Here is a 26,367-nt window from a genome sequence, read left to right as displayed (position 1 = left end):
CAGCAAGCCTTCTAGAACACTCCATAGGCATTGGTCAGACAGGGCTAACAAAGGACACTGGTAACAGGATAGCTGGGAAAAGTCAGAGAGAGAAAGTGCTCCATAGTCACTGTAAGGAGAGGTGCTTCTTTTCAGTAACCTACTCAGAAAAATTCAGCTTATCTAGTACCGAATTCAAAAAGTAAAAAAAAAAACCAACCAACCAAACCAACCAACCAAAAACCAAACAAAACCAACCCCCCCCTCTTCATTTCTTCATTTTAGAATCTGCATATAAAGCAGAGAAAGATATCAAAGTAGGAAGGTGGTCTATGATGCATTTCTCCACACAGAAGACACAGTATGTATACTAAATTTGTCACACTGATCTGACCCTACAGCTAGCATGCACACCTCTCCGTGAACAATAAACTGTTTTGAGGAACCCAAACACGTGTAGCTTGTTGTGCTGCTTAAAGAATCCACGTGTACTTGCACGTTGGAGGTCTAACTTTTTGCTTAACACATGTAGATTTTTACTGGAATTGTAGACTAAAATAAACAGAGCCCAAATTATTGCCAGATCTAAAAAACACACGCTTCCACAACTGCCACACTGTGGCCAATCCTGTACTGCCATTTATAAAAGCATCTGCAGCACCTAGCACAGTGGAGCTTGGGTCTTTAAAACACATGCTACAGTTTGGCTTTGTTACATGATCAGATGATGAAGAAAGTTTATGAAGTCCACCCAAGCAGTGCTACTCTTACAAGTTTTGAAAATTTGGAAATTGCTAAAGAAACTGAAGAACTTTCACTACAAGTTTTACTTTTCTTCCTCCCCCCGCACCCCCCCCAGTTTTACCATTGGCATTTTGGTTAAAATATTTCCTATCTAAGAGAAATAAAAAGTGATGCAGTTTTCACTACAAAGAACACATGGGGAGCATCTGGATCTTGCAGAACTAACACACTTCTGAGAGACAGATATGACTGTGGCCAAGGACAGCCTCTCAATAGCTTAAAGATCGTATGATTAATATGAACATGTAGGGCCTTACTAACTCTGATGAGCTGCAGGAATTGTAAGCTGACTACATCACTGTGGAAACAGAAAAGCAATTACCTTTTATTTCAGCAGTCCTTTTCCTAAATTCAGGCTTCAAATCAACTTCACCTACCACATGAACATTTAAACTGTTTTTGAACACAAATGTTTTCCTAGAACTGCCAGAATCTATCAAATCTAGCAAGCTTAGAAAATAAAGAAACCTGATGTGACGTTTTAAACATTTCAATAGTTACCAATTTATTTTTATAAAAAAAATGGTAGCAATGTAGAATACAGCAATATTTTCTGGTTCCACACACGCAGGTTGTGAACATTCCAAGCAACGTGTACATTTTGGAAGGAGACTAGACAAGATAATTGACCAAAATGTTACTGAACATGGGAAGATTTTTAAAAAAGGCTAAAAATTAGATATCAATAGTGTCTTCTTAATATTGCTTTTATTACCGAAGACTGAAAAAAACACTTGACTTTACAGATAGGGTTAAAAAATGGGGTGGGGGAAAGAAAAAAAAGGCTGCTACAACACTGCCATACAGTCAAAAAAAAAAAATTCAAACTTCAATATTTGCATACTTGATAGCAGCATTCTCCCATCGAACCATATGAAACTACAGGAAGAAAACATCAAAGCAAAAAAAAAAAAAAAAAGGCAGTTATCCATCAGTATTCAAAAACCTAGAATGAAGTCACTAAGTAGATGAACACTTATTGAGAATTAATTAATCAATATCTACATTCTTAGCTGTTTCCAACTCTGTTCCAATAGAAACGTGAAGTTGAGTGTCAGCTTTGCGTATTTTATTTTTGGCCTATTTGAGTTTTTTCCAGTTCATAATTCATTGCATGCTTGGAATAGAGAGGGTCATTATAAATCCTTCTACACAATGAACTTTAAGTAGACAGCTGAAAATAAAATGTACTACTTGTAAACACACAAAAAAATACAAGCTTTTTTTGTTTCAAGTGAGCACTGGTTCCAGATAGATTATCTTCGGTATCTACCTCTTTCACCTCTGTCTCTGTCCCGGTCACAAATCCTCTCTCTCTCCCTTTCCCGATCACGGCCTCTGTCGCGTTCTCTGTCTCTTCTGTTGTCTCTAGGACGGTCCCGTTCCCGTTCCCGGTCCCTCTCCCGTGGCCTGCTTCTCCGACCACTGACAACTGCTTGTGTGCGGCGAAGAAAGTCGTCTACTCTCATGTCATAGTCATGCTGGGATGAAAGGACAGCTCTGTTTATTTTCTTTCTCATATTAAAAGTCCCCCCACTTATTCACAGGGCTGGCTGTACCTCTGCAGAAAGCCCAGTATTTAAAAAACCCCAAAAAAATCCAAAGTGTCCAGCATCCATGAGCAGAAGCTGGGGTTCAAGTGCCAGATATCAGCAAGAGACCTGAAAGCTAAGCAGCCTTCTAAGCCAACTGACAGAAATTTAACCATCTGCCCTGTTTTCTAATGTGCCTGTAAAAAATAGTAGAACACAAACTTCTGCCGATAAAGTAATTTGTTGTGCATGAGCACAGGCAATGTGACAGGTGTGTCCTTATTCAAAGCGGGCTTCAGCATGAAAACATTCAGAGCTGGACAGCTGGAAGCCAATTTAAAACACCCCTCAGTTTAAGAGTTTGAAAATGTTGTGCTTCTACCTCACCTGGGAGAGAAAAGGTTTTCAAATTTGCTGGAAGTGTCAATCTAAATAACCGATCTTTCTAAGGAACACTACCACAGGTCATAAAAATGCAGTTTATCACAGTCAACAAAGCTCAGGTTAGGCTATAACTGGACCCCAGACTCCTACTCTAGCCTGCAGACTTGCATCCCCCTCTGTCTCTCTGGCCACTCACCACTCGTTTGTCTCTGTATCTCGCTTCATGTGGTACAGGATGATGTCCTGAGTATGGAGGATGAGCTTGAGGTGGAGGTGCATGGTGCTGATAGTAAGGGTGGTGTGGTGGTTGTTCCATACCTGGATACGGTGGCTACAAGAAAGTTACAGGAAGTTTGTTAGTGTTTCGAAGCAAAGGAATGCACACAAGGCTGAGCGCTGGTAATTAAAAACACAGGTTACTTTCAGATGGAGAACACAACAACTAAATATATCCGATTACAGCCTCCTAACTGAATGGTAGACTACTTTCCACTAAGTTGGCATGCTTTACTACCTCTCTACCACTGCTTTTAGAAGTTTGGTCAACACACTCCCCAAAACCAAACATGCCCTCCCTCCATATCTGCCTCAACATGATACTGTACATAAAACTTCTGCTACTTAAATGTGGTGGGTTTGGCTTTTTAAACCTATGCATATGGAATATGAATTCTGCCCAAACCAGCCAGCTCTTACAGAACGAGTCTTTTCAGTGTCACTCCTTATGAATACGTTTCTATTTTAACTGAAAAAAACCTTACTTTGCAAGACAAATTATTTGACAAATGGCAGATTTTTTTTTTAATAAGACATATTTTGGCTGATTTCTTCCACTTCTTCAATCAGCAAGGCCTTCCTTTCCCATATTACCAAACCATCATGGCTTACATTTTTGTTACAAAGAAAGTAAGTGGAAGTGCTGGATTTTAGGATGACTACTTGGAGAGCATGTAAAATAGGGAAGAGGGGAGGGAAGAAAAAAAAGTTTCCGGAGGTTTAGCTGTGTTTGAAAAATCATTTTTCTTCCCATCTGACAAGCTTGTTCACTTCCTTCAGTTATAAAAAACCATAGCTGTGTTTCAGCTGAGAAAAATCAGAGGCTACAGGAGCATCTCTACATCTGGCATTGCTTTTTGCTCATTGCCAGTATACACAAGAGCCAAAAGACTCACTACAGCTATGCAAAATCAGGCCAGACTTAATAGATGTAATCAAAATAACTTGCTATAATGACTACTCCTCCTGACACACTATCAGTTAATTTCTATCTGCAGAGATGTAGATATGTGCACTCAGGTATCTGTTCATCTGACTGGGAAAAGATTGCATTTCAGTGGAGGCTGTATTTTAACTATGTTGCTCAGTCCCCTTTGCTACGTTCCTGCATGCTTCACTGCCAGAGCCAAAAGCAAGCCACTGCACAGCACTAGAGCACATCAGCTCATTCCATCAGCCTCTTCAGCAAGCCCACCTGTTCGATGCATTTGCTGTTTGAGAGAAAGCCAATTACTATGGACATTCAGCAGAATACAAAATGTTATTACACCCTCTTGGTAGGCTAAAGGAGGGTTCTGCTGTTTCCTCAGAGCTTTCAGTTTCTTGTACATTCAAACCAAGGCAGAGTCCAGCTACCTTACTGTTTACTAGAATGCCAGACTACTGCTGAGAGCTAAGTGAATTTCAAAATACTTGATATTAATATTTTCCCCTAAAATGTTTACACAGTTACAGCAAAGATACATTTTAGGAAAAGGGGAGAGTTGAATGCACACTGAATATGCCAGGCTCCTCTAGAGGGAAACAAAAATAGCCATATTCTATGGAGAAAAATTGAATTCAACAAGACACAAACCATTCCTTGCCACGGTGGTGGTGGTCCCATGTTGTGAAATTCCCTCACGTAATCATTGTAGGACTAAAACAAAAGACAGTAACATTAAAATTTGTGATAATTGTTCTTTGGAAGCGCAGAAAGTTGAATATAAAAGTTCCCCAAAAATCTGCATGCACCAACTTACCCCATTTAAAAACACATCTCGTCGAACTCCTGAAAATCGTCTGTTGGGAATAAAAATTTATAGAACTAAATCCAATTTATCCATATAGACAAGTTAACAGGGCATAAAATGAGTAACATGAACACACCTTACCTGTCTACTTCGGGATATCTGGGGTCCTTTATATACCCTGTTCGAACATCAAGCAGTATTAATTCAATTTACCATCTCACGTTTACACTCTTAAAAACATACTCAATAGAAACTATCCTTTTATTTTGTGCCAGCTATGAAATTGTGTCTACCTGCTATTACCCTCACTTTTAAACTAACTCTCAAAAACTCTGAACTTCTTATAGAGAGTGAAGACAAATAGTATAATGTAAAACAAAAAAGTGGCACAGATAAACCCACAGGAATCTGCACATAGTACAAATAAATATGCAAGGGGGTAACTGTGCAAATAAAGACTTGAAATTTAGTCAAATGAATTGGGAATGCCGATGAATTTGAAGAGTACTGTCTCTTGGCAGTTAGTATGTAGCTGTTACTATTTACTAACTGTGCAGTCAGTAGAAAATGTTCTTGTGGGCAACTCTTAAAGCTGATTTCTTAATAAGTTTTGGGTACAATGCTACACAGAAAATTAAAAACAACCCAAGAACCATCTGGAAAAGCCCCATAGAGAAAAGAATTCTTACAGCTTCGGTAAATCCAAGCAAGTAAGCTTTAAAGAGCTCAGTAAAATGGTGCAAAACACCAGGCATGCTTGTGCTAATAAAATAATGCTTCTGAGCTTCATTATTTTTAAATTTTTTTTTCCTTTAAACAATGGTCTTAGAAAAAGCAGCAACAACACTCTTTTTGGCATCAAAGAACACAGGCTTGACAGATAAATGCAGGTTCTTATGAGATTTAGAAATCTACCACTGAAATAGTGGAATACACTTTTCCAACAGCTGTGAAGCACAATTTGGTAGATTAAAAGTAACGATTTCTTAACAGTTGCTTTCTGAAGAGGAAAAAAACCCCTGCCCTATGACCAGTGCTGTTGCTGCACTGCCATTGCAAACATTTCTCTCTGGACAACAACACAATTCCTTTCTCAAACTCATCATTAGATCCTCTTGTAAAATGCAGGGAAATTTCCTCCTCACCTCCTCATGTCAAGGTTGTAAAAAAACTCTCTCTGAAAACAAAACTGAACATCTACTGTCATCTCTGAACAGGGGCTGCTAGTCATCTCAGCTGACTGTCCCAGCTGGAAGTTTCTGATAAACATCTTCATGATTAGCACCTTGACAAGTAGGTCAGACCAATTCTTGTGCCCATATTAACAAAGCATTTTTTCTTGTGCCCATATTAACAAAGCATTTGAGAGGATCGTTCACAACAGTGTACACATTTCTGAGGCTCTTACAAAGGGCTCAGCATAGGTTAACTCAGCTCTCTCTCAAACCAGTGAAACAGTGTCACTGACTTGTGTGAGAGATGGGTTAAATCAGCAGGCAGCACTTGGGACAAATCACATTTTTATATCCCAGTTGTATCAATATTTTACTTTTGAATGAATGAGGACATGCTAAAAGAGAAAACATTTGTGAACTGGTGCACACAAATCTTCAGAGTAAGATATTAACCTGGTCTTTGGTGAAACTCAGGGGCATAGTCAATCCTTGGTTTCTTTCTGCTGTTATGAATATCATAATCTTCTGGTCGACGCCTACACAAATTAGATATCAAAGATTAAACAAGGTTGCTTGAAGCGTTCGTCACAGCATAGTTTGAGCTACCCAGGATCTCAATTTAATAATTCTGAATTCCATTTGCTTCAAAATATTCTACAGCTTTAAATCTGATCTGATATAATCAGGAACAGCTCAATTACATACCCTCTACTGTTACTTTCTGTCTACAGGAATTTTGGTAGTTAAGGAAGGAACTCTACCCAACTATACCTTCATATCAAACAAAAGGTAACAAATTTGTCTAAACCAAACTCAAACTTAGGCATTAACATTACACTTTTCACATTACATTTTGAAACGACCTATCGGATAACAAAAGAGTTCACAGAACATTGCAGTCAGAGGGCATGGAGACTGCTGCATTTGATAGCTATGGGGTAAAGAATTCTATGAAAGGTCTATTTCCATAACATTTATAAACAAAACTCTGTATGCTGTGGGAAATTGCTTCTTTCACTGTAACTTTCCTAATTGGGTAGGCCAGTTAAATTATTTCTAATAATTTCTGTTCTAAGCAATTTACCAGGAATGGATTGGTACATTTTACAGAGTTTAGGAGTGCTTAAGCTTCCTGATAATTAAAATAATTACGGCTCCTTTCTATACAAAAGCTCTTTGACAGAAGAGATGTTAAGAACTCTTCCTTATAAAGGTACATTCCAGTTGCTGTTATGTTTAATAAAGAACTGAAAAAGGGCTGCTAATTTTGTTTTGTCAAGGTACATAAACATTAATGGGAGACTCCAATTCTAACATAACAGTGTTTCTAAACACAAAGCAGCTAAAAATCCATTCCTTCCCCCACCCCAGCAATATAATTTCTTAAGACAAGACATTAACACTTTCTTAAATCACTTAATTACTGTGCAACTTGCTGGCTGAGTAACAAGCTCATATAGCTTTTAGTTATAAATAGCATAATTTCTTCCCCCCTCCCCCACTTCCCGACTTCAGTCTTTAAAACCCACCATACCCAGTTACTAAGCTTTTTAAAACGGAAGCAGATTCTTTACTATAAGCAATAAGCCCAAAAACCAAAGCAGTTGCATCTACAGCAAATTCAGATCAAAGAAAATAAAAGCTGGTGTAAAGAATAAACATACCGCTTTCTTGTAGTTTTGAGAGTGCATTTACGACCGGTATAAAATATGATAGAAACAGTTCATATAGTAGTCCAACTACTGACTTTAAGCTGTAAGCCACATACATAAATGGAGGCCCTGGCAGGCTTGAGAAGGTGTGGTGGTGTTATATGTATAGTTTGCAGTCCATTGCAAAACCTTCACTTGTATATACTTTATTGCACTGGAAACCTCTTAGCTTAACTCCAAAAGCCATCTCGGTGTTCAGTCCTTTAAAGCCAAAAATAGGGGGGTGCTGCCAGGTTTCCTCCTACCTACTCGTTACAATGTCCTTTTTTTTTTTTAAGCTCAAGGAAATGGGGACTCTTGTTGGGGCTCTGTACCTACCACAGGACGTTTCCACAAAAAGGAAACTTAACCAAAGGTTTCAGCCCAAACCATACATCAGTCTGTATGCAAAGTGGCTACCACGGGGAAAAGGTGTTTGGCAGAAGGGCTGATATCAGTTCTTTGCCAAGACTTCTCCAATTCTGTAACAAGTTATACCCCCTTTTTTCTGGAAAATGATGTTAAGTTCATATAGCAGTGATCAATAACCATGTCGATCCTCTAAAAATATTTTAAGTCCACAGGTACTGCCAGCATCTGGAAAGGTTGTAAATACAGACACAGCAACAGCCATTCTTTTTGGTTTGTTGCCGGGTCTCCAAGGGCCACTTGATCCCTTTTGGGAAGAACCTACTGTTTTCAGAAGCTCAGCAAGATGTGTGAATTCAGTGGTTACATGTTAGAGAATATTTGGCAATGGGGTTAACACATCACGGTGACACAATTTGAAACAGTCCCAATAATGCTCCTCTTGAATATCAAAATAACTTAAATATTTTATCCTCAAAATGAGGCGGCATCTTCTGCAAAATTCTAAGTGATCCTTATAAAAGTCCCATATTTGATAAGGTTTATCCAGAGACACACCTGAAAGAAAAGGCTTTTACAAGATATTAACACATTTTTGGCATATAAATATTTCCTCCTCTCCATCTAGCCTGTTCATAATCAAGCCGAGCTTACCTACAGCTAGCATTACATGTTGCATTAGCTCAATAAATGATCTAGTCTAAACTAGAGACAGCACTTTAAGAGCTTTTTTCTGCAAAAGCAAAGATCCCCATTTTCCTCTTGAAAAATGACAGACCGGGGAACCATGTGAAATCCTCAATGAAGCCACAAACTTGTCCATGCAGCTTGATTTGAGGATTTTCTCTCTTCTTTATCGCAGGGAAAGCTTTGACGAATGACATTCCTCCATCACGTTATTCTGATACATGTGCCTATTATCAGTCCAAAGAACGTTTCTAACCTTCCCACGTCCCGAACGGGGTCTCGACGGGATGGGCGTCCTCTTGATCGGGGTTGTGAGTGCATTCTTCTCTTGTGCCTCATTTTATGAATGACTTGATACAAGTCAATACTTTCATCGGGAGGGAAGAGAAGACAAAGTTGGGTTCCACATTCCGGCTCAATTTCCTAGAATTAGTTAGAAGTTCAGTAGTGGTTTATAAACTGAAGAAATGAAACTCTCCCCAAATACACTGACAACATACACTTAAAAAAAAAAAAAGGACACTTTGAAGAGATTTCAGTATCTCTAGAGACAGCAAAATTCACTTACATTACCTTTCACTCTTTAGCCACTACTTAGAATTTTCATAAATTAGTCCAACACTTGGGGCAACCATATCTTCCCATGAGACATACAGGCCACATCATTGTTTTGCTACAAAAATCAGAGGACTGTTTTTCATCACAAAGAAAATGATCACCTATTACAGAAAGAAAAGTAACAGACGTAGGAAAAAAATCCACTCCAGCTTCACATATAAAGCCGTGGTCTGATGAAGTTGACTATTACCACTCAAAATGAGTTCTTTGTATGATAGACAGGTCCATGAGAATACCGACTCAGTGTTTGACATCAGTTAAAACAAGTAATTTATGTGTTCAGGATTATTAGGAAAGGAACACAAAACAAGAAAATCATTATACCACACTGGAAGTCCATGTTCCACCCACACCTTTAATATTGGGTGCAGTTCTGATCCCTGCATCTCAAAAAACAGGGGGACAGTAGAAATGGAAAAGCTTCAAAGCAGGGCACCAAGAATAACTGAATGAGTGTAACAATTCCTACATGCAATGACTGAGCAGGTCGTGTCTCTTCAGCCTGGATTATAAGAGAAATATGTGGTGTATGGGGAACAAGGTGGATATAATGGGACCGTTGGACACCACAAGTTATTTGGAGGAGAGAAGGAGAGAGATCAACTTGCTTATTCTCTCTTCCAGTACAAGAACTTGGGGCTATCAAATGAAGTTAGCAGGAGCCAGGTGCAAAACAATCCAAAAAAGTCCTTCTTCAACCTGGTGACTAGCAGGTCTGCGTAATGCCTTCCCAAATGATGTTGTAAAGGCAGAATTTCAATGTACACATCCTCAGAAAAGAGATCCATTCAGAGTTACATAAATGTAAATGGATAAATGACAACCGCTTCAGGAAATAAGCAGAGCTGAAATTAGGGAGAGCAAGCATCAGACAATGCTTGTCCAGAACTAACAGTATAGTAATCTTATGAAAAAAGATGAAACCCATGTCCAGATTGTAACGGTACTGTGAAGTGGACAAAACATCCAAAAAATATATTTCCTTGACCATTTAAAAGAAACAAAGTTAACTGAAGTCTTTTTTTTTTTTTTTAAATTCACATTAAACTAAAACCAAGACCAATACTACTGTTTTACTTCTGCTACACAACAAAGCAAACGCATGTAGGGGTAAAACAATGCAGTACAGAACTGACATTTTCCTTTAAATATGGGGATTATACAACTCCCATCTTGTTGCAAGAAAGCAGAACCTGTTATTTTACCCAAGGCCTGGTTACTTGATGACAGCAGCTACATACCCACACTCTGATATGTCTGACAAGACAAAGAGCCACCCCCACTTAAAATTTGCTTAGCATATACTTTTTAATGGTAGTCTACCTCCTAAGCAATAGTTCATATAAAAAAAAATTGCAATGCAGAACACAGCTGGAAACACCAGAACTTGTTCTTAAAAACTGATGCTATATGGTTTGCACACCATACAATGCAAGGTACCTTACATTTCAAATCCAAAATATCACATAGTTTTGAAGCAAACACTGTTAATCACAAAGATGACAACAGAACTGGCACCATATTGTTTTCTTTTTCCTTCTTCCACAACAGCATTAGAATGAAGCAGAGTGCCTTTGCTACAGCACTCTACTGCAAGTAACAACTGATCTAAAACACTCCTAATCTGCACATACAAAGCTGAAAGCAAGCACTAGAAGATACAGGTTATAGAAAAAAAGTAATAATTAACAAACCTGTCCATCGCGTCCAATCTTTACCGGCTTATGTTCATTCCAAGGATTGGTCAGGTGAGCAGACTTAGTGAACGGCAATTCCCGCCTAAATATGCAAGTGGCACCATTTATAGTTTTGCCTCTGTTTTTCATTACGGAAAGATTTAAAAACGCATACAGCAGGGTATTGCATACAAAACAGCATTGTTATCCTTTGCACTGTCAGGTCTCTGAATGTATTCTTATGTAGAATGCATTGGTAACTGGAGATTTCACTTCGACTTCTTCCAGTATTAACTAATATAGTCCATACTATGTCAGACCATCATTTCAAAGAAAATTCTTTTGGTCTTTGTGCACTATCGAGACTGTGCTTGTTTATTATCTCACCATCTGATTACACTGACCAGTCTCTATGTGATGTGGTAACTCATGGTACCTACTGAAAAAAGTCTCTGAGCATGTGACGTAACTGTGAAGCTAGAACTGCTCTGAGCTGGAGGTGGGAGTCAATAGCTTCCAGAGGACATTTCCAACCTAGATTTTTCTCTGATTCGAAGTCCCACTTTAGTCTTTCAGGTAGTCTGAAGTGCTTGTACAACCATGCTACTATGGATCTCACAGGACTACTATAATTTTTTTCTTTAAGAGAGTTTTAAAACCTTTTCTGTGAAAACATACTCGGTTACATCAGTGAACATGCTGCTCACAACTATTGTACAATAGTACAATACCTGTACTATTTGTTATTTTACAACAGTAGCATTTTCTTTGTTCAGTCAGATAAAGACAGATTTGTCCTTAAAGGATTTTTTCCCTTATATTCACTGCTGTCTGTTCAAGTGAGCAGTTATTTTACTCAAACACTTAGAATACAGTTTTCTGGTTTCAGTGCAAAAGATCAGTGAAGGAATGCAATCAAGTGTTAAAAAATTGTTTATATTTAAAAAAAAAAATATTCTTTCTATAATGCATTGTCTATATTAAAAAAAACCCATGTACTTTCCATTGCACATGCCAGGTACAGACCTGAGTCTCAAGGAGAGTAACATGGAGGCATGGTTTGGGGAGATTGGAGGACACATCTCTGGTTGAATCGAGTTTCAGAAGGATACGGTCAGCACTTGAGTGAGTAACATGCAGAAGTGGTATTATAATGCCTTGTTACTGACAGCAACATAAATGAACAGTGATTTACCTGCAAATCCAGTCAATTTTAAAGACACCTCCCAACATTTTTGCATTCATTCCTGCAGGCAGCACCCAGTGTATAGGTGATCCTCCATGATGGGACTCTGAAGACAATCTTGCAAACCCTAAAGGATTTCATATGAATTGTAACAAAGATACAACAAAAATCTGTGCCACATAAAACTCACTTTCACTTACCTTGATAATAGATCACTTTCCCTTACCTTGGAATTTGCCACTCTCTCTTACAGAAAATATCAAAATAACACTCCTTGCTGATCTAAATGCAGCATTAAGCTTCTTTTCATTCACTGGAAGCGTTGACCATACTCCCTAAAACAGAACAACACCTGCCTCACCACCAAAACATAAGAGTTCATCTCAAGTGATTTAGCTAACAGAAATTATAGTGCAGATGAGGAAAACAAGACCAAAATAGTGTACTGGGATAGAAGAAAATGGAAAGAGAAACGTATTGCTAAATTCATGTCCTTCAGGAAATATTTTTAGCCTGTCTTGTGCTAAAACTTTTAGAACACTGGCTTTTCAATGTTTTTTCAACTTTTCTTGAAAGATGCTTTGAGACCATCTGTAATTACAATGGAAACATTATAATGATGGACAGATACCTAAAATACTAAAGGCAAAGGTTTTCATGTATGTTTTAAGTGACATTGGGAGTTCATGTATTATATAACACACACAAATTATGAAAAACCAGAAGCATATATACTTAAAGGTGGGCAGATAGACATTGCAGATAGTATTGCAGATTTGTTGAGGGCAGTTTGCAGACTTTAGAACTGTTTCAGTGAAAGGTCAGCAACATGAAAGATACCAGAGTAACACTTTAAACTGACAATACAACCACTTGGTTCAGCCTTCCACATCTACGACTATTAGCTAGCTCTTCCATCAGCCATTATGGAGCCATGCACGATAAAACCCAATCTGTTTTAAGGTACCAGCTGAGTTGAGATACAGAATATCAGTTTACTGAATTACTCCTCAGTCCATTCTCTGGGTAAACAAACTTGAGCCTCAGAATAGGATCTAAGATCTACCAAAGAAAATGTTCCTCCCCTTACTGTTTTTAGTGAAGGTGTGTTTACAAGTCCTGCTCTGAGCTCAGATCAATGTTTGTTTGACTGGCAATTCATTAGTCACCAGATAACCATTTGGCTTTTTTACTAGCTTTCAGTCAGATTACATGGCTTTAGGCTGCTTCTAAAGCCCTGCTGTGAACTAGAACAACTTATTATATTGGCACTACAAAAGCAAGTTTCACAAAAATGCAGTGGCATAGCACTGATGCTTATACACTGAGAAAAAACCACCCCCTCCAAGAACTTTAGGAACAAGGATACTACTGTAGCTCTGAGCACGGATGAGGCACAAAAAGGATATACTCCTTTACAGAGCTAAAGCAAAAACCAGTCACAATGATGTTCACTGCAGAGATCAGACACAAAGGTGGGGGCAGGGGTACAAGCCAAATCTGTCCAGGAATTTTGAGATTTGTTTAATCATTTTAATGCCACCCTATTTTAGAAAATCTTCACTAATAGAATAGCCTACTCTGTGTATATTGTGTAACAGCAAATAAGATATTTTCTCTATAAGTTGTTCCATGCCAATACAAAACCACTAGAGTGGCCTAATGCAACAGACACCTAGTGCAATTCCTCAACAGCTGAAGTCCAGTGCTCTGGAATTCCTTCCAAAGAATTCCAGCACTGCCAGGCATACATTTCCACAGTAAGGCTTCAGATCCCTGAATCAACTGAGAAAAATTACCTTTACAACATTAGACAAAAGACAAAACAACCTTCTGAACTTCCTCACAGTACAGTGATACAAAGAGAGGTGTTGATGAAGGGGAGAAAATACCATCCCAGCATTCCTGATGGAGGTTGGCTTAAGACCTTATCAAAGAGACCCCGAGGCCCCTTTTTAACTCTACTCTTACCAAGATAAATGACTGACAGTCTAGAAACTTTTCTAGGTTACAGTGGAAGCAGAAGAAACCAGGGTTAAGTAGCTTTTATCTCTGCACCTACTGAGATCCGATGCAGAAAATAACCCATCTCTCTACATGCTCTTCTATCCTAAGACAGTTATCTTTGAAAACAAAGTTTTTGAAGAAAATTCAACATACCTTTGCTTTAGCAAGCGATACATTTTCATGGTTATTACTTTTGATGAGAAAGAATCTTGCATCTTGGAGAATGTATTTAAGTTTACTTGTTTGGTCTGAAAAAAACAGAGTATCAAATAAGCTGATGTGCAAATACTTAGTTACCAAGCATGTTGCTTTGAGTGTAGACAGCTGTTTGCTTCCTTCAAAATACACAGTATCCCACCCAATTCCTACCTATATATTATCACAGCCACCCAACTTGAAGTCTAAGCTGTAGAGCACAAAATGCCAGGGGAAACAAAAACAAAAAGGTAAAGAAAAGGTAAAGAAAAAAATAAAATCAGCATGATTCAGTGATGTTCCGATATACAGGACTTATCTCCTTGCTTAAGAGTCTTTGAATAAATACTGGGTAACGCACACAACAAGCACAAGTTGTCCAACAGAGAATGCCGAAATGTTTTCAAATTTAAGCACTCTCTTTTCTAATTTGCTGCCTCTGCAAGGAGCAAAGTGACTGAACTTTTTGCATATCACTCTCAACACATGCAAAAGTAGCTCAAGGTTCACTTAGCATGCTCAGAACAATTACGTGCTCAAATTGATTTATATCGGAACATCACTACTTACGGGTAATTCAATCAACAGAGACAATGGCTTGCTATGGGGCATGCATTAAAAATTCAAATTTAAATGATACCTTTTTGGACAGCACGAACGGAAGATGATAATTTCTCATGCTTCTTTTCTGAACCTGTGTTTAGCCAAAGTACATTTGTTCAGATTGAGCCTTAATAGAGATAATATACAATTTCTACAGCCTTGTCACATACAATTTTCATTCATGACAAATTATGCTTTCTGGCGCGCACCCACACACACAAAAAATACTATTCAATGTGCACGAGTGTTTTGTTTTGGTTTTTTTTTTTTGGTTTTGTTTTTGGGTTGTTTGGTTTGGGATTGGTTTTTAAAATAGTATTTGAACAATTTCCTACTCAGAAAACTAGTCACTGAATCATCATCTTCCAAGTTTAAAAAAAAAAAAAAGTGAAAATTCCACTTAAGCAACAGAATAGCATTAAAGTAACAAGAAAGCCTACTCCCCCCGAAAGGTATCCACACACAACATGCCAGAAGTCAATATCAAATTATACAAAGCTACATACCCCATAAATCTCTACAACCAGTTACTCTTATTTTAGATTACACCTTAAGATTTGATGCAAGTCACGATGACAAGCAATAAAAGGAAAGAATACCTGCGTACGATTCTGATGCAGAACTTCCGCTTCTGTCAAAAACAATGGGAGAGATACCTCTAGCTCTCTTCCTCTCCTTCTTTTTCTCATCTAAAAAGAAACCATAACAAATAAAAGCAATATTTTAAACACCAAGTGTCAGGCAAAATTGAGATTAAAAAGTACTGAGACAGGAAAACATCAGTAAAAGTGAAGTTAGCATTTGGCTTGCACATTAAAATTGTGGTTGTTGCTGCAAAACTACCATGCACAAAAGAAGCAAACGCTAATTACTTAAGCTTTTCATTCACAAAAGGAAGATGATCACCACAAAACTAGTAATTCTATGCAATGTTTAGAGACAGAACTTATCTTCCTGTGTTTTAGTAAGGGTGGGTTAGCTCTTCTCTCCAGCCTTCACCCAAATGTGCAACATCAAGCACAAACTGTGTTGCAATAGTGATATGGGCTCATTTGCTCAGAGGTCAACAAAACGGCAAGAGATAGGAAAACAAAACACTGTGGCACACAGGCAATTATTTCCACTCTAAAAATGTGTTATGTTATACGACAGGGCTTTTTAGAACAGTTATTACAGCTTCACTTGTCTTTAGGTTACACCTTGCTGTTCTCTAATTCCAAACAGCAGAGCTGAGCTAAAAAAGGCAGCATGTTAAGGAGGATGACCACCTATGGAGACTTCAGACAAGGAAGATACACAATAGGAATCTTAACAGGATTGCAAGTTGCTTTCCTAGAAAAAACAAACAACGAACAGCCAAACCCAAAAGTATTTACATAATTAGCACTTCATATCTGTAAATTAGGACCAGTCATAATATAAAACTGTGAAGCATTTGTTTCTAGTTTCTGCTTAAAACATTTACCTCCTTCTAAATTTGCCCTAATAGCTAATATTTTCAACTTAGGTTTACATTTTCTAAGCTAAAGGCAGTCACTATTTAAGATTGAACTATACTTCCCTGGGGAGGTAGTGCTTTTATTACACCAGTCTGCCTGGTCACTCGTTTAGATGAATACTGAACAGCTTAACAACTTAAAATGAATTGTGTGGAAAGCTAAGCCACTAGGTACTCAAGAAAACACTAATTTTAATGTTTCAAAGCATTGAACAGCAAGGTCAAATCATTCAAGAACACTATGAATCCTCAATATGGTAATCCAGATATTCAAAAGTTTGGGTGTAAGAAAATACCACTTTCTAGTGCACTTTTTCCTTGCCTATGGTATTTCATAATTAACATCTTACTGACTTATGTTTACTTTTAACATGGTCAGGAAGTGGTTATTTTTAAAAGCAGCCAAACTTTCAATGGCAAGGTATTTCAGACTAGCATGCATGTTGCTGCCTACCTGATGCATCTGAACCAGACCCAGATCTGACTGACCCATCTGTGAAAGAGGCAGATTCAGAATCAGAATCGCTGGCTTCACTCCGTGTGTCATAGTCATTTCCTTCCTTCTGATCTCTCTCATCCTGTTCATACTCTTCTTCATCTTCCTCCCCATCTTCTTCCACTTCTTCATCTTCCTCCCCTTCATCATCTTCCTCCTCTTCCATTCCTTCCTCCTCATTCTCGGTGTTGCCTTGTTCAGAGGAACCACTACTGCCAGTCTCGTGATCCGAACAATATTCCTCAGAGTTCACCTCTTCTTTAGAAGAATGGCTAGATCTGCTTGGTCTTCTATCCACATCATGCCTGATTCTCTGATGTTTAAAGAAAAAGTGAATCAACAGTCATATAACATTGTCAGGATGCACACACAGTCCTAAGAGAACGTGCCTTATAAAAGTCTCACAAAACTGCTTCATTTATAAGGCAGCAAGAATATTTAATACCTCTGAACCATCTGGTGTAGAAGACTTTGCCCTTCTGTCAATATCCCTCTTCCTCATGCAGGTTTTTTCTGGTTGTCCTTTATAAGGTTCCCTGGAACTGCTTGTCATGCGCATCTTTCGATCAGCATCTGGGCGCTTGTTTCTATCAGACCTCTGATACTCCTCATTCTTGTATTCTGATACTGGTTTTCCTTTGGTACTCACTATTCTCTTGTTATTGCTAACTGATGAACTAGGAGGCTTTGGCATCATCTGCCTCGATGAATGCACAGAAGGTTTTTGCCTCTTGCTTTCAGCATTTTCCATCCTGTCAGTTTTTCTTTTTGATCCTTAAATAGAAAGAAATATCAAGTTCAATGTTATTTCCTGTATCAAAACAAAAACTGCACAGAGGCTCCTACTTCCTCTGTTTAGCTAATTCCCCTGCTGCAGTCACAGGAAGCATCTCCCAGTTGTAGGCTTTGCAGCAACACTCAAAACTGCTTCTTATGAACAGCTCATGTTCCAAAACATGTATTTTCTTTATAAGAGCAATCCTTTAGGCTCTGGTAGGTGTTTTCTAAATTTTATATATGAGAATTCTAAACTAAACGCTTATGGAATTGGCCTAAAGCCAAATCAACAACTGAGCTGGAACCAGATTTTGAGTCCCCCTTGCTCCACTTCTATCTCACTTCATCAAACCAAAAAAGACAGTCCTTTTCTAACAGCAAATGAATTCAAAACAAGCCAGACTCAGCAATTGCTTTTGAGACAAAAGGAAACAGAGTTGACTGTTTGTTTGGAAGGTCAGATGAAAAAGCTCATGTCCTGGAAATAAATACTTTTAAAAAACTCTCACTCCTTGAATCAGGTTACAAAATCTGCTACTCCAAAGACTTTAACTATAGTGAGATAGACATTTTTTACCATTTACGTTCCTGCAGGACATTCACTACCCAAGTCACCTACCCTTTTTCTCACTTTTATCTTGCTCACTATCAGGGTTATACAACTCATCATCTTGGTCAGGAGCATCAGTCAAAATGTCATCCAGAACATTCAGTTCACCATCTGAAAATACACAAAAAAATGTCAAAAACAACTATAAAAAGTCTGGACATGTAAACTACAGAAAGAGTATTTAGAAACCCAAACATTTCCTTTAGGGTTACAGATCTGCCACAAAGCAAAAATTAACATCTTGATTTATTTCCACAGTTTCAGCTGGAAAGAGCAAGCAAAGCAAATAAAAGAATTAAAATACAACACAGGATGCATTTAGACCTGTGAATAAGATCCAAGTTGGCTCCTCATGTCACACAAGCTTTGCAGGAAAGCTGACCTACAAATGAAAGCTTAACATAAAGTCCTGTACAAAATTTGAGAAAAAGGGAGACTGGGAGATAGTCTGAGTGCCACTAGTAAAGAGGAGGGACCTTTATCTCTTCTAAATCCTGAAACCTGCACCTTAAATTATTTCCCTTCCTGACCTACTATTTTTGTTGTCATTGCTGTGTTAGGAGGGTGGGGTTCCTGGTTCACTTACAAATAGAAAAAAACCGCAACAGAGTAACTTAACAACAAGAATATAAGTTAGGTCACCCCACCGAAGAAGGGGAAAGCCATACTTATTTGTTGCATCATTAATTCTTGAGCTGTTCTGAAAAAAAAAACAACACCACAACTAATTCACCTTGATCAAAAGGGCAAACGTTTAAGAAAATCCATGGTAAAAGCAGTAAATGACTACACTTGGTGACACAACTTTTAAAATCTGTCACTGTTTCCAACTGATTTACTTTGCCTGAAACCAAAGGGGATATATGGTGATTCTAGCAGAAGGACTCACCAGCTTTAAGGTAGCAGATCTATGTTTCAAACACTTTAAAAAACAGGAGCGAACTAAGCCTAAGCACATGAAGGGAAAAATAATAAAAAAGATATTAATTTTGGAACCTCCTGTTTCTTCTCCTAAACTCCAAAATTCTTAGTTCTTTTCACTTTATGATCAATTCTATTTTCTGTACTCATGAAAAAGAAAGCAAATTCCAAGGATTCAGCTAGTTGACAGTATCTGTAGAAGATGCAGGTAAGGACTCCTGTACTGGATGAAACTGGGGCAACGCAGAAGTCCTCCACAGTTTGGCAACTTGTCTATCACAAAATCTTGAGCCAAGACACAAAAGAAGTTTTACAGTTTGATATTAAAAAAAATACACAATCCACATAATTAAAAGTTAGTATTATAATTGTCTCTCTACCATATACTACCAAACCTGAAATCAGCATGTGTGCTAACTTTCCTGCTGGCACTTCTCCACATTTGCAGTGGTAGGGGAATGCGAAGTGATCCCTGAGCTGCCCAACTGGTGTAGCTAATGCAAAGGAAGCTGTGCAGAGAGAGGTGGATCAAACCTTTCCTGGCAATTTATAGATGGTTGGCATTCAAATGCAACACATACTTGCATCGTAATGCTCTTGGGAACAGCCCTTTACGTTTGTAGACACCTATATATCCACAGCAAATATTCTTGCTGTTACTGATAAATTCAGATTCATGGGTGTGCAACTGCTAAACACAGGCTGCAATTCCCTGGCTTGCATTCTGCTTCCCCACAGAAGACTTGGCAAGTCCAGAGCACAAGATTTTTTTTACTGGATACTAATGAAAAAGAGGTGCACTAGGATTAAAATATTAAACATATCATCCATCTCAGATCACACATATTGAACGTCAGGTTTATTTCCCTCTTGGTGAGACAGCACCATACTTGAGTAAATGACATTTAACCTACCTACTGCAGTAGCATTCAGAGGTGGTAAAAGACTCCTCTATCAGTTCATTCAGAAATAAATCAGAAGGAAAATTTAACAGAAAATGCAAGTCTGGCACACACACTCTGATAAACCCCTTCCACGTTTGATGGGCCTCATTTGTAGTTGGAACCTTAAACAAGTACGCAAGAGACAGGAGCAGGATAAGTTTCCCCCATCCCCTTCTGTAGATATATTGACCTGTTTTATTTAAAACCACATTTCTAGATTTATTTAGCAGCCTGGTTCTTGTCTCTCACTTGCATTGGACATACTGCTCAACTGACTTCCACAAAATGATTCCTCTCACTGAACTGCCACTGCTAGTGTTCAACCTGATGAGCTAAATTATCTCAGAGAAGTATCAGGAAAAATACAGAAAGAGAAAAACGGCAGAGGACAGATTTTTTTACAGTTCATCACCACTGAAGGGAAAAGGACCAATTGAGTTCTTTTCATTACAGATACTCCAACAGGGCTCTCCTGCAACTTATCTTTCTTTTGGATCCCTCCATGAACAAATGTAACTCACCCAAAACAGCAGTAAAGTAATCTGGGAGGCCACTTCTTCCCTACTGGCCGCTAGTGTTAGATCTATTCACCAGAAGGTCCAAGCAAAAATCTGATTTGGCACACAGAGAAGATACGACCAGATGATTTCAAACTAAACGGGTCTGCAAGCTTTATTTCTACTTTTTTAAAGCAGTGAAATAGCATTTCTCTTCCAAAAGGAGCACTAACAGTTGAAATTTCAGTTGCAAACAAACATGCATCAACACCTGCTATTCAGTCAAAAAAATTCTTTTCATAGGATAAATAATTAAAAGCAAATTAAAGCACAAAACAAAAATATCTCATCTGCTACTCATAACTTGACCCCTGTCAGTGACTAAAAAAAAACTAACAAAAAAAATATTCGAGCCCAAGTGGATAAATAATTATATGAACAGAAATTTATAGATGACAACAGCAAACATTTCAAATTCACTGCTCATCCGCAGTGGCAGATCAGATCTGTTTCAACACAACCTGATTGCATCCTAATTTACCAAATTTACAATAATACTGCATTAAGGATCAAGCACCAGCAATAACTTTATTTATCAGTTCTAACACAATCTATAGGGAATTTTCCATGTGATATAGTTTCACAATAAATATTAGAGACAGTAAACTTTCACCACTCTGACAAAGCTGTTTTATGGACACATGTCCTGTAAAAAGCTTTACATGAAACCTATTACCCACAGAAATCCAAACCACAACACCATAGTGATACTTTACCTTTTTTATAACTCTGCCACTATCTGCACTAACGACCAAATGGCAATTCTCTACACGTAAACTTTCGTTTTGCTTGTTAAATGGACTATTTTGTGAGGTGTGGCTGACATAATCTCTCAGATAACACGCGGATCACTTCAGCTTCCCTGCATAGCGGCAGTCGGTTACAAGAGCTGTGATTATACTATTCCAGAGCAATTATTCCAGATTAATTAAATAATCCAGATTATTATTCCAGAGTAATGGCTCCGGAAACGTCAGATTCCTCTAAGTCAAATATATTTACCCACAGTGCCCAGAAAGCAGAGCTGACTGCAAAAAGCCAAATCACAATTCTGACCATTGCCAAAATAATATTCCAACGCCAGCTTCTGTTTAGTAAAGTAACTACATCCCTCCACAGAAAATCCTGCAAAAAGCAAGCAAACAAAAAAAAAGGCCTAGCGATCCAAGTAGAAATAAATAATAATAATAAAAATAAAAATAGCGGATACTTTCTGCGAGAAGACATCAAGGAGTAAGTCGCTGCCGATAATGTAAAACTTAGGGCCCACGAACTTATCCCCGCTCCCGCTGCTCGAGTCACCTTGCCCCGAGCCCGCTGCCGCCGGGACGCCCCGTTAGCCGGGGCCCCGCCACCTCCAGCACCCCAGCGCAGCACAGGAAGAGCTCCCCTGTGAAAATCGCCCTTGAAGACTCACTCCCGACCCCGTCGCCCCTCCGGGAGGAGACGGATGTCTCCCGGCGTGAAGGCCCAGCGCCAGCACCCAAGCTGGCCCCGGGGAGGAGAGAAGGCTCGGGCGGGGGGAGTAACCTTCCTCTCCTGCCCGAGCCTTCCCTCCTCCCCGGGGCCTAGCGATTGCCCCCACTCCTACCGCCTCATACCTTTCTCCTCCCGGCTATCCGTCGCCATCCCGCCACCGCGGCGAGCTCCTAAGATGGAGGCTCCCTTTTCCTGCACGTAGCGCTTCCCTCTTCCCACAGGGCGCCGCTTTGTTTACGCTCCGCGCGTCACAGCGGAGGGGCGGGCGCTGAGGGCGCGCCCGCCATTTTAGTCCCTGGCGTTGCCCCTGAGCTGTTTTTTTTTTTCCCTGACTGGGGGAAAAAGAGGTGTAGGGAAGGGAAGAGGTTTCTGCCCTCTCAAAAAAAGAAAGAAAAAAATAATTCTCGTCCCTGTACAGCTATGTGTAGTGTGCACAGAATGGCTTAGGCTGGAAGGGACCACAGTGGGTCACCTGGTACAAGCTCCCTGCCCAAGCACGGTCATCCCAGGGCACATGGCACAGGGTTGTGTCCAGGCTGTTCTGTCGAGTGTTGGAGCCCTTCCTGAAAGCCTTGAGTGGGGCAAAGTGACCGTGGCTTCCTCTGGTGTTAGGTGTCACTGTTCTCTGGGTTTCTGTTGTCTTTTAGCTTTTTTTTTTTTTCCCCTCTTTCTCCTGGTGGTAAATCCAGAGGAGGGCCACCAAGTTGATCAGAGGGATGGAATACCTCTCCCATGAGGAAAGACAGAGAGAATTGAGACTGTTCAGTCTGGAAAAGGGAGGGCTTCAGGGTAACTGAATTGTGGCCTTACAGTACCTGAAGGGAGCCGACAGGAAGGACGGAGAGAGGCTTCTCACAAGGGCATGTAGTGATAGGACAAGGGGGAAGGTCTTCAAGAGACTCAAGAGAGTAGATTTAGAACACATATTAGGAAAGAATTCTTCACTTTGAAGGTGGTGAGGCACTGGAAAAGGTTGCACAGAGAAGTTGTGGATGCCCCATCCCTGGAAGTGTTCAAAGCCAGGTTGGATGAGGCTCTGAGCAACCCGGTCTAGGGCAAGGTGTTCCTGCCCAAGGCAGTGGGGTTGGAACTAGATAATGTTTAAGGTACCTTACAACCCAAACCATTCTGTGATTCTATGAAATATGAAACAAGTGTGTTTCATCCATCCAAATTATCTTTTACTAAATGAGGGGTTAGGGTGTCATCCTTTCCTACCATAACCTAGGTGAAAACTTTACCACCTCCTCTTAGTTACCCTTTCAGGCAGCTTATGAAGAAGCCTGGCCACTTAGGTGGCATTCAGTAGTTTACTGGCACTTACAGGTCAACCAGAGGATCAGGCCCACAGCATGGATTTAGGAAAGGCAGGTCCTGCTTGACCAACCTTATCTCCTTCTATGACGAGGTGTCCTGCCTAGTGGATGAGGGAAAGTGGATGTGTCTACATGGACTTCGGTAAAGCCTTTGATATTGTGTCGCACAGCACTCTCCTGGAGAAGCTGGCAGTCCATGGCTCACCCAAAGCAACAAGAGGCTTGCTGGAGACCTTATTACTGTCTACAACTACCTGAAAGGAGGTTGTAGCAAGGTGGGGGTTGACCTCTTCTCCCAGGCAACCAGTAACAGGACAAGAGACAATGACCTCAAACTGTGCCAGGGGAGGTTCAGTTTGGACATCAATAAGAATTTTTTCATGGAAAGATTGGTTAAGCACTGGAACAGGCTGCCCAGTGATATGGTGGAGCCACCATTCCTGGAAGCATTCAAGAAACAACTGGACGTGGCACTTAGTGAAACGGTCTAGTTGGCATGGTGGTGTTCCGTCAAAGGTTCACTTCGGCGTGTATGCCTGTGCTCCTGGAGTGGATAGGTTGGTAAAAATGTCTGGTCAGCACTGCATCTGTTGGCTAGCTTAAGGGAGCATTTTTCTTGCCAGTGATGAAGGCTGGAACACAAAAGGCACTCTAGTTGTTAATGTCTATCTCACTTCAAAGCTGTGCAAGCAAAGTCTGAACAGAGGATGAAAGCATGCCCCGAAGAACTGAAATATTTTTGCAGGGAGATGATAAAAGATGTGGTGAGGTGAAAATTATGAGGTGATTGTGAAATTTACAGAAATAAATGAAGATACTTATTCTTCAACTTTGTATCAGCTTCTTGACCTGATTAAACATGGTTATTGCTGTAGTGCTATAACTGAACTGATTCAACATTTTTTCCATGAGCCTTTATCCAGTCTCTGGAGTATTGTTTAGTCAAATATGTGTGACTTGACAGTAGTAGTTTTACTTAACCTCTTGATTCTGTAGTCAAAGGCTGAAGCAATTGTGTCTCTGTTCCGATGACATTGACTGTCACTTGGGTAAGCTGCTTGTAGAATGACCTTTCGGCAACTGCTATGCACACATCAAGTGCATTTTATGTCCATCATTTATGAGCAATATCTGAATTTTTAAATTGTACTAAAAATTACTGTGTAGTATTAACTTTACTGCATGTTTTGTTACCTATATAAAAATAAAAAAAAATAAAAAAAGGTCTATTTGCGTGTAATGCGCTAGATGGTGCTGTTAGCACGAGTTAAATAAAGAGCTGCTGTTTGCGCCAGTTTTTATGTTTCTTTTTCAATCTGCAGGTGTAGTAAGACAACTTTGGAAAGGCTGTCCTTTAAAGCCAATCATGGAACTTTTTCGTGGGTTTAATGCCTTTCACATGACACAAAGTTTAAATATTGGTAGCATGAGTCTAGCACCTTTGCTGTAGTATGGTGTGGGTGTGGGCATGTGTGTGGGGGTGTGTGTGTGTGGTCTGCAAGTGAGCATAGCTGCTGATGCTTTCCTAAGGGTATAGTGGCACTAGATAGACCAGACCGTCTCCAGAGGTCCCTTTCAGCCTTAACCATTCATATGTTTTGTTACTGATGGGCTCTTGTTCAAGATTTACAGGGTAAGAGAGACTCCTTACTGCAGCAAAGCAGCTGGTAGCTGTAGCTTCCCATGTGGATTACAATATACCAAATCCCAATGGAAAGAAGGGGGAAGAAATGGTGCCAAGCTTGACAGTGTTTCCTTTTAGATCTTGCTGTGCCAGAGATTTGAGAGATACGGTTATTTAAAGGTACAGCTAATTGCTTTGCCCAAACCTGTTTTAAAGGAGTGTTGAAGAATTCCCTTGGTGTCAGCCAAATGCCTTTCAGAACCAGGTTACTACAGCTGCTTGGAAGTTCTCCCTTTAAAATGGTTTTTATAACATCTTAATATTAGTCGATTTGTCCTTGGTTTTTTGTGCAAGTAACTACTGATGGACAGTCTCTGAAGATTGTGTATTGGAGATGGGCCACTGCTGAGAAATGGCTATGGTGGCTGAGATTAATTGTATTCTGCAATAGAGACAGATTTGGGCTTGCTTTTATGTCCAGTCATTCTGCTGTCTCTCAAGATACTGAGTGGGGATGGTTGCTGACTACTCAAGAGGTGTATTTTTGAAAATTATTTTTTTGTAGGCCTGTTGCAGTCTGTATAACTTGGAACTGTGGAGAACCAAGATGAGGTGGGACTATCACTTTCATAAAGTAGGTTAATGTGTCTAAGAATAAAATGCAAAGTCCACCGATTTTGAATTTGTCTTCCAGGTTGGAGGATAAGACTTGTTACTGCTCCTGCTCTTCTCAAAAAACAGACTTCTATGATGCAAGTCAGCAGAGAGAGCAGGGAGCCATCCGTATAGCTGCATCCCGATATTTAAGTCTCTGCTGATACACCCGTATATTTGGCTGGTGTTACCATATGTGTGATTCCCATACAGTCTGATATCATTTATGAGCACTAACCCTTGTCATCTGCCTACAACCTTGAAATAGTAAGGTGCAGGTTATAACAAAAGTTTCCTCTGCTTTGCTTTAATTTTCTTATGCATAAAAACCTTTCAAAAGCCACCCTATGATGCCTGAAAGTCTTTTGGCTATGTCAGCCCATGGAAGATGTTTACAATTAAAAAACCTTTCTTGATTTTTCAAGAAAGCTTCAGAGAGTGCTGCCAAACACTTGTTGGCATAGACATCCATGAAGTATTATTTGTATTTGATTTAATTTCTGATTTGCACTTGAGGTTGGCTGCAGGAGGTGCTAGTGCAGAAGTGTAGCTTCTGTGTGGTTCTTGTTCCTGTAC

At 39.5% G+C, this 26,367-nt stretch overlaps 1 protein-coding gene across 4 annotated transcripts; it reads right to left on the bottom strand.

Moving 5' to 3' along the window:
• Positions 1-1,271: 1,271 nt before the first annotated feature.
• Positions 1,272-22,438, bottom strand: YTHDC1 (YTH N6-methyladenosine RNA binding protein C1). Of its 4 annotated transcripts, XM_051790844.1 has the most exons (18): positions 22,320-22,438; positions 18,306-18,407; positions 17,355-17,683; positions 16,868-17,222; positions 15,515-15,604; positions 14,953-15,006; positions 14,271-14,365; positions 12,337-12,445; positions 12,120-12,237; positions 10,943-11,027; positions 8,887-9,053; positions 6,337-6,419; positions 4,850-4,886; positions 4,718-4,757; positions 4,552-4,614; positions 2,896-3,030; positions 2,057-2,264; positions 1,272-1,662 (listed from the first exon to the last, which is right to left on the bottom strand). In XM_051790844.1, exons 1-18 carry the CDS (start codon positions 22,345-22,347, stop codon positions 1,613-1,615), a joined length of 2,148 nt encoding a protein of 715 aa, XP_051646804.1. In that variant the 5' UTR covers positions 22,348-22,438; the 3' UTR covers positions 1,272-1,612. The 4 variants fall into 4 exon arrangements, with proteins under 4 accessions (XP_051646804.1, XP_051646805.1, XP_051646807.1 ...); XM_051790845.1 differs by having other exon boundaries at positions 1,272-2,264; XM_051790847.1 differs by lacking the exon at positions 14,953-15,006.
• Positions 22,439-26,367: the final 3,929 nt, after the last annotated feature.

The sequence above is a fragment of the Manacus candei genome, unplaced genomic scaffold, assembly GCF_025592945.1.
Source record: "Manacus candei isolate 608988 ecotype Guabito, Panama unplaced genomic scaffold, ASM2559294v1 h1tg000028l, whole genome shotgun sequence".
In the NCBI taxonomy this organism is placed as follows: domain Eukaryota; kingdom Metazoa; phylum Chordata; class Aves; order Passeriformes; family Pipridae; genus Manacus; species Manacus candei.
The sequence above is the reverse complement of the archived record's forward strand: the minus strand, read 5'-3'. Positions and strand labels throughout refer to the sequence as shown.

Coding starts and splice junctions, on each gene's coding strand:
- YTHDC1 (XM_051790844.1), bottom strand. CDS start 22,347: ATGGCGACGGATAGCCGGGAGGAGAAAG. Junction 18,408..22,319: donor GGATAGCCGGGAGGAGAAAG/GTATGAGGCGGT, acceptor GTGTATTTTCAG/ATGGTGAACTGAATGTTCTG. Junction 14,366..14,952: donor CGTTCGTGCTGTCCAAAAAG/GTATCATTTAAA, acceptor TGTTTTTTTCAG/ACCAAACAAGTAAACTTAAA.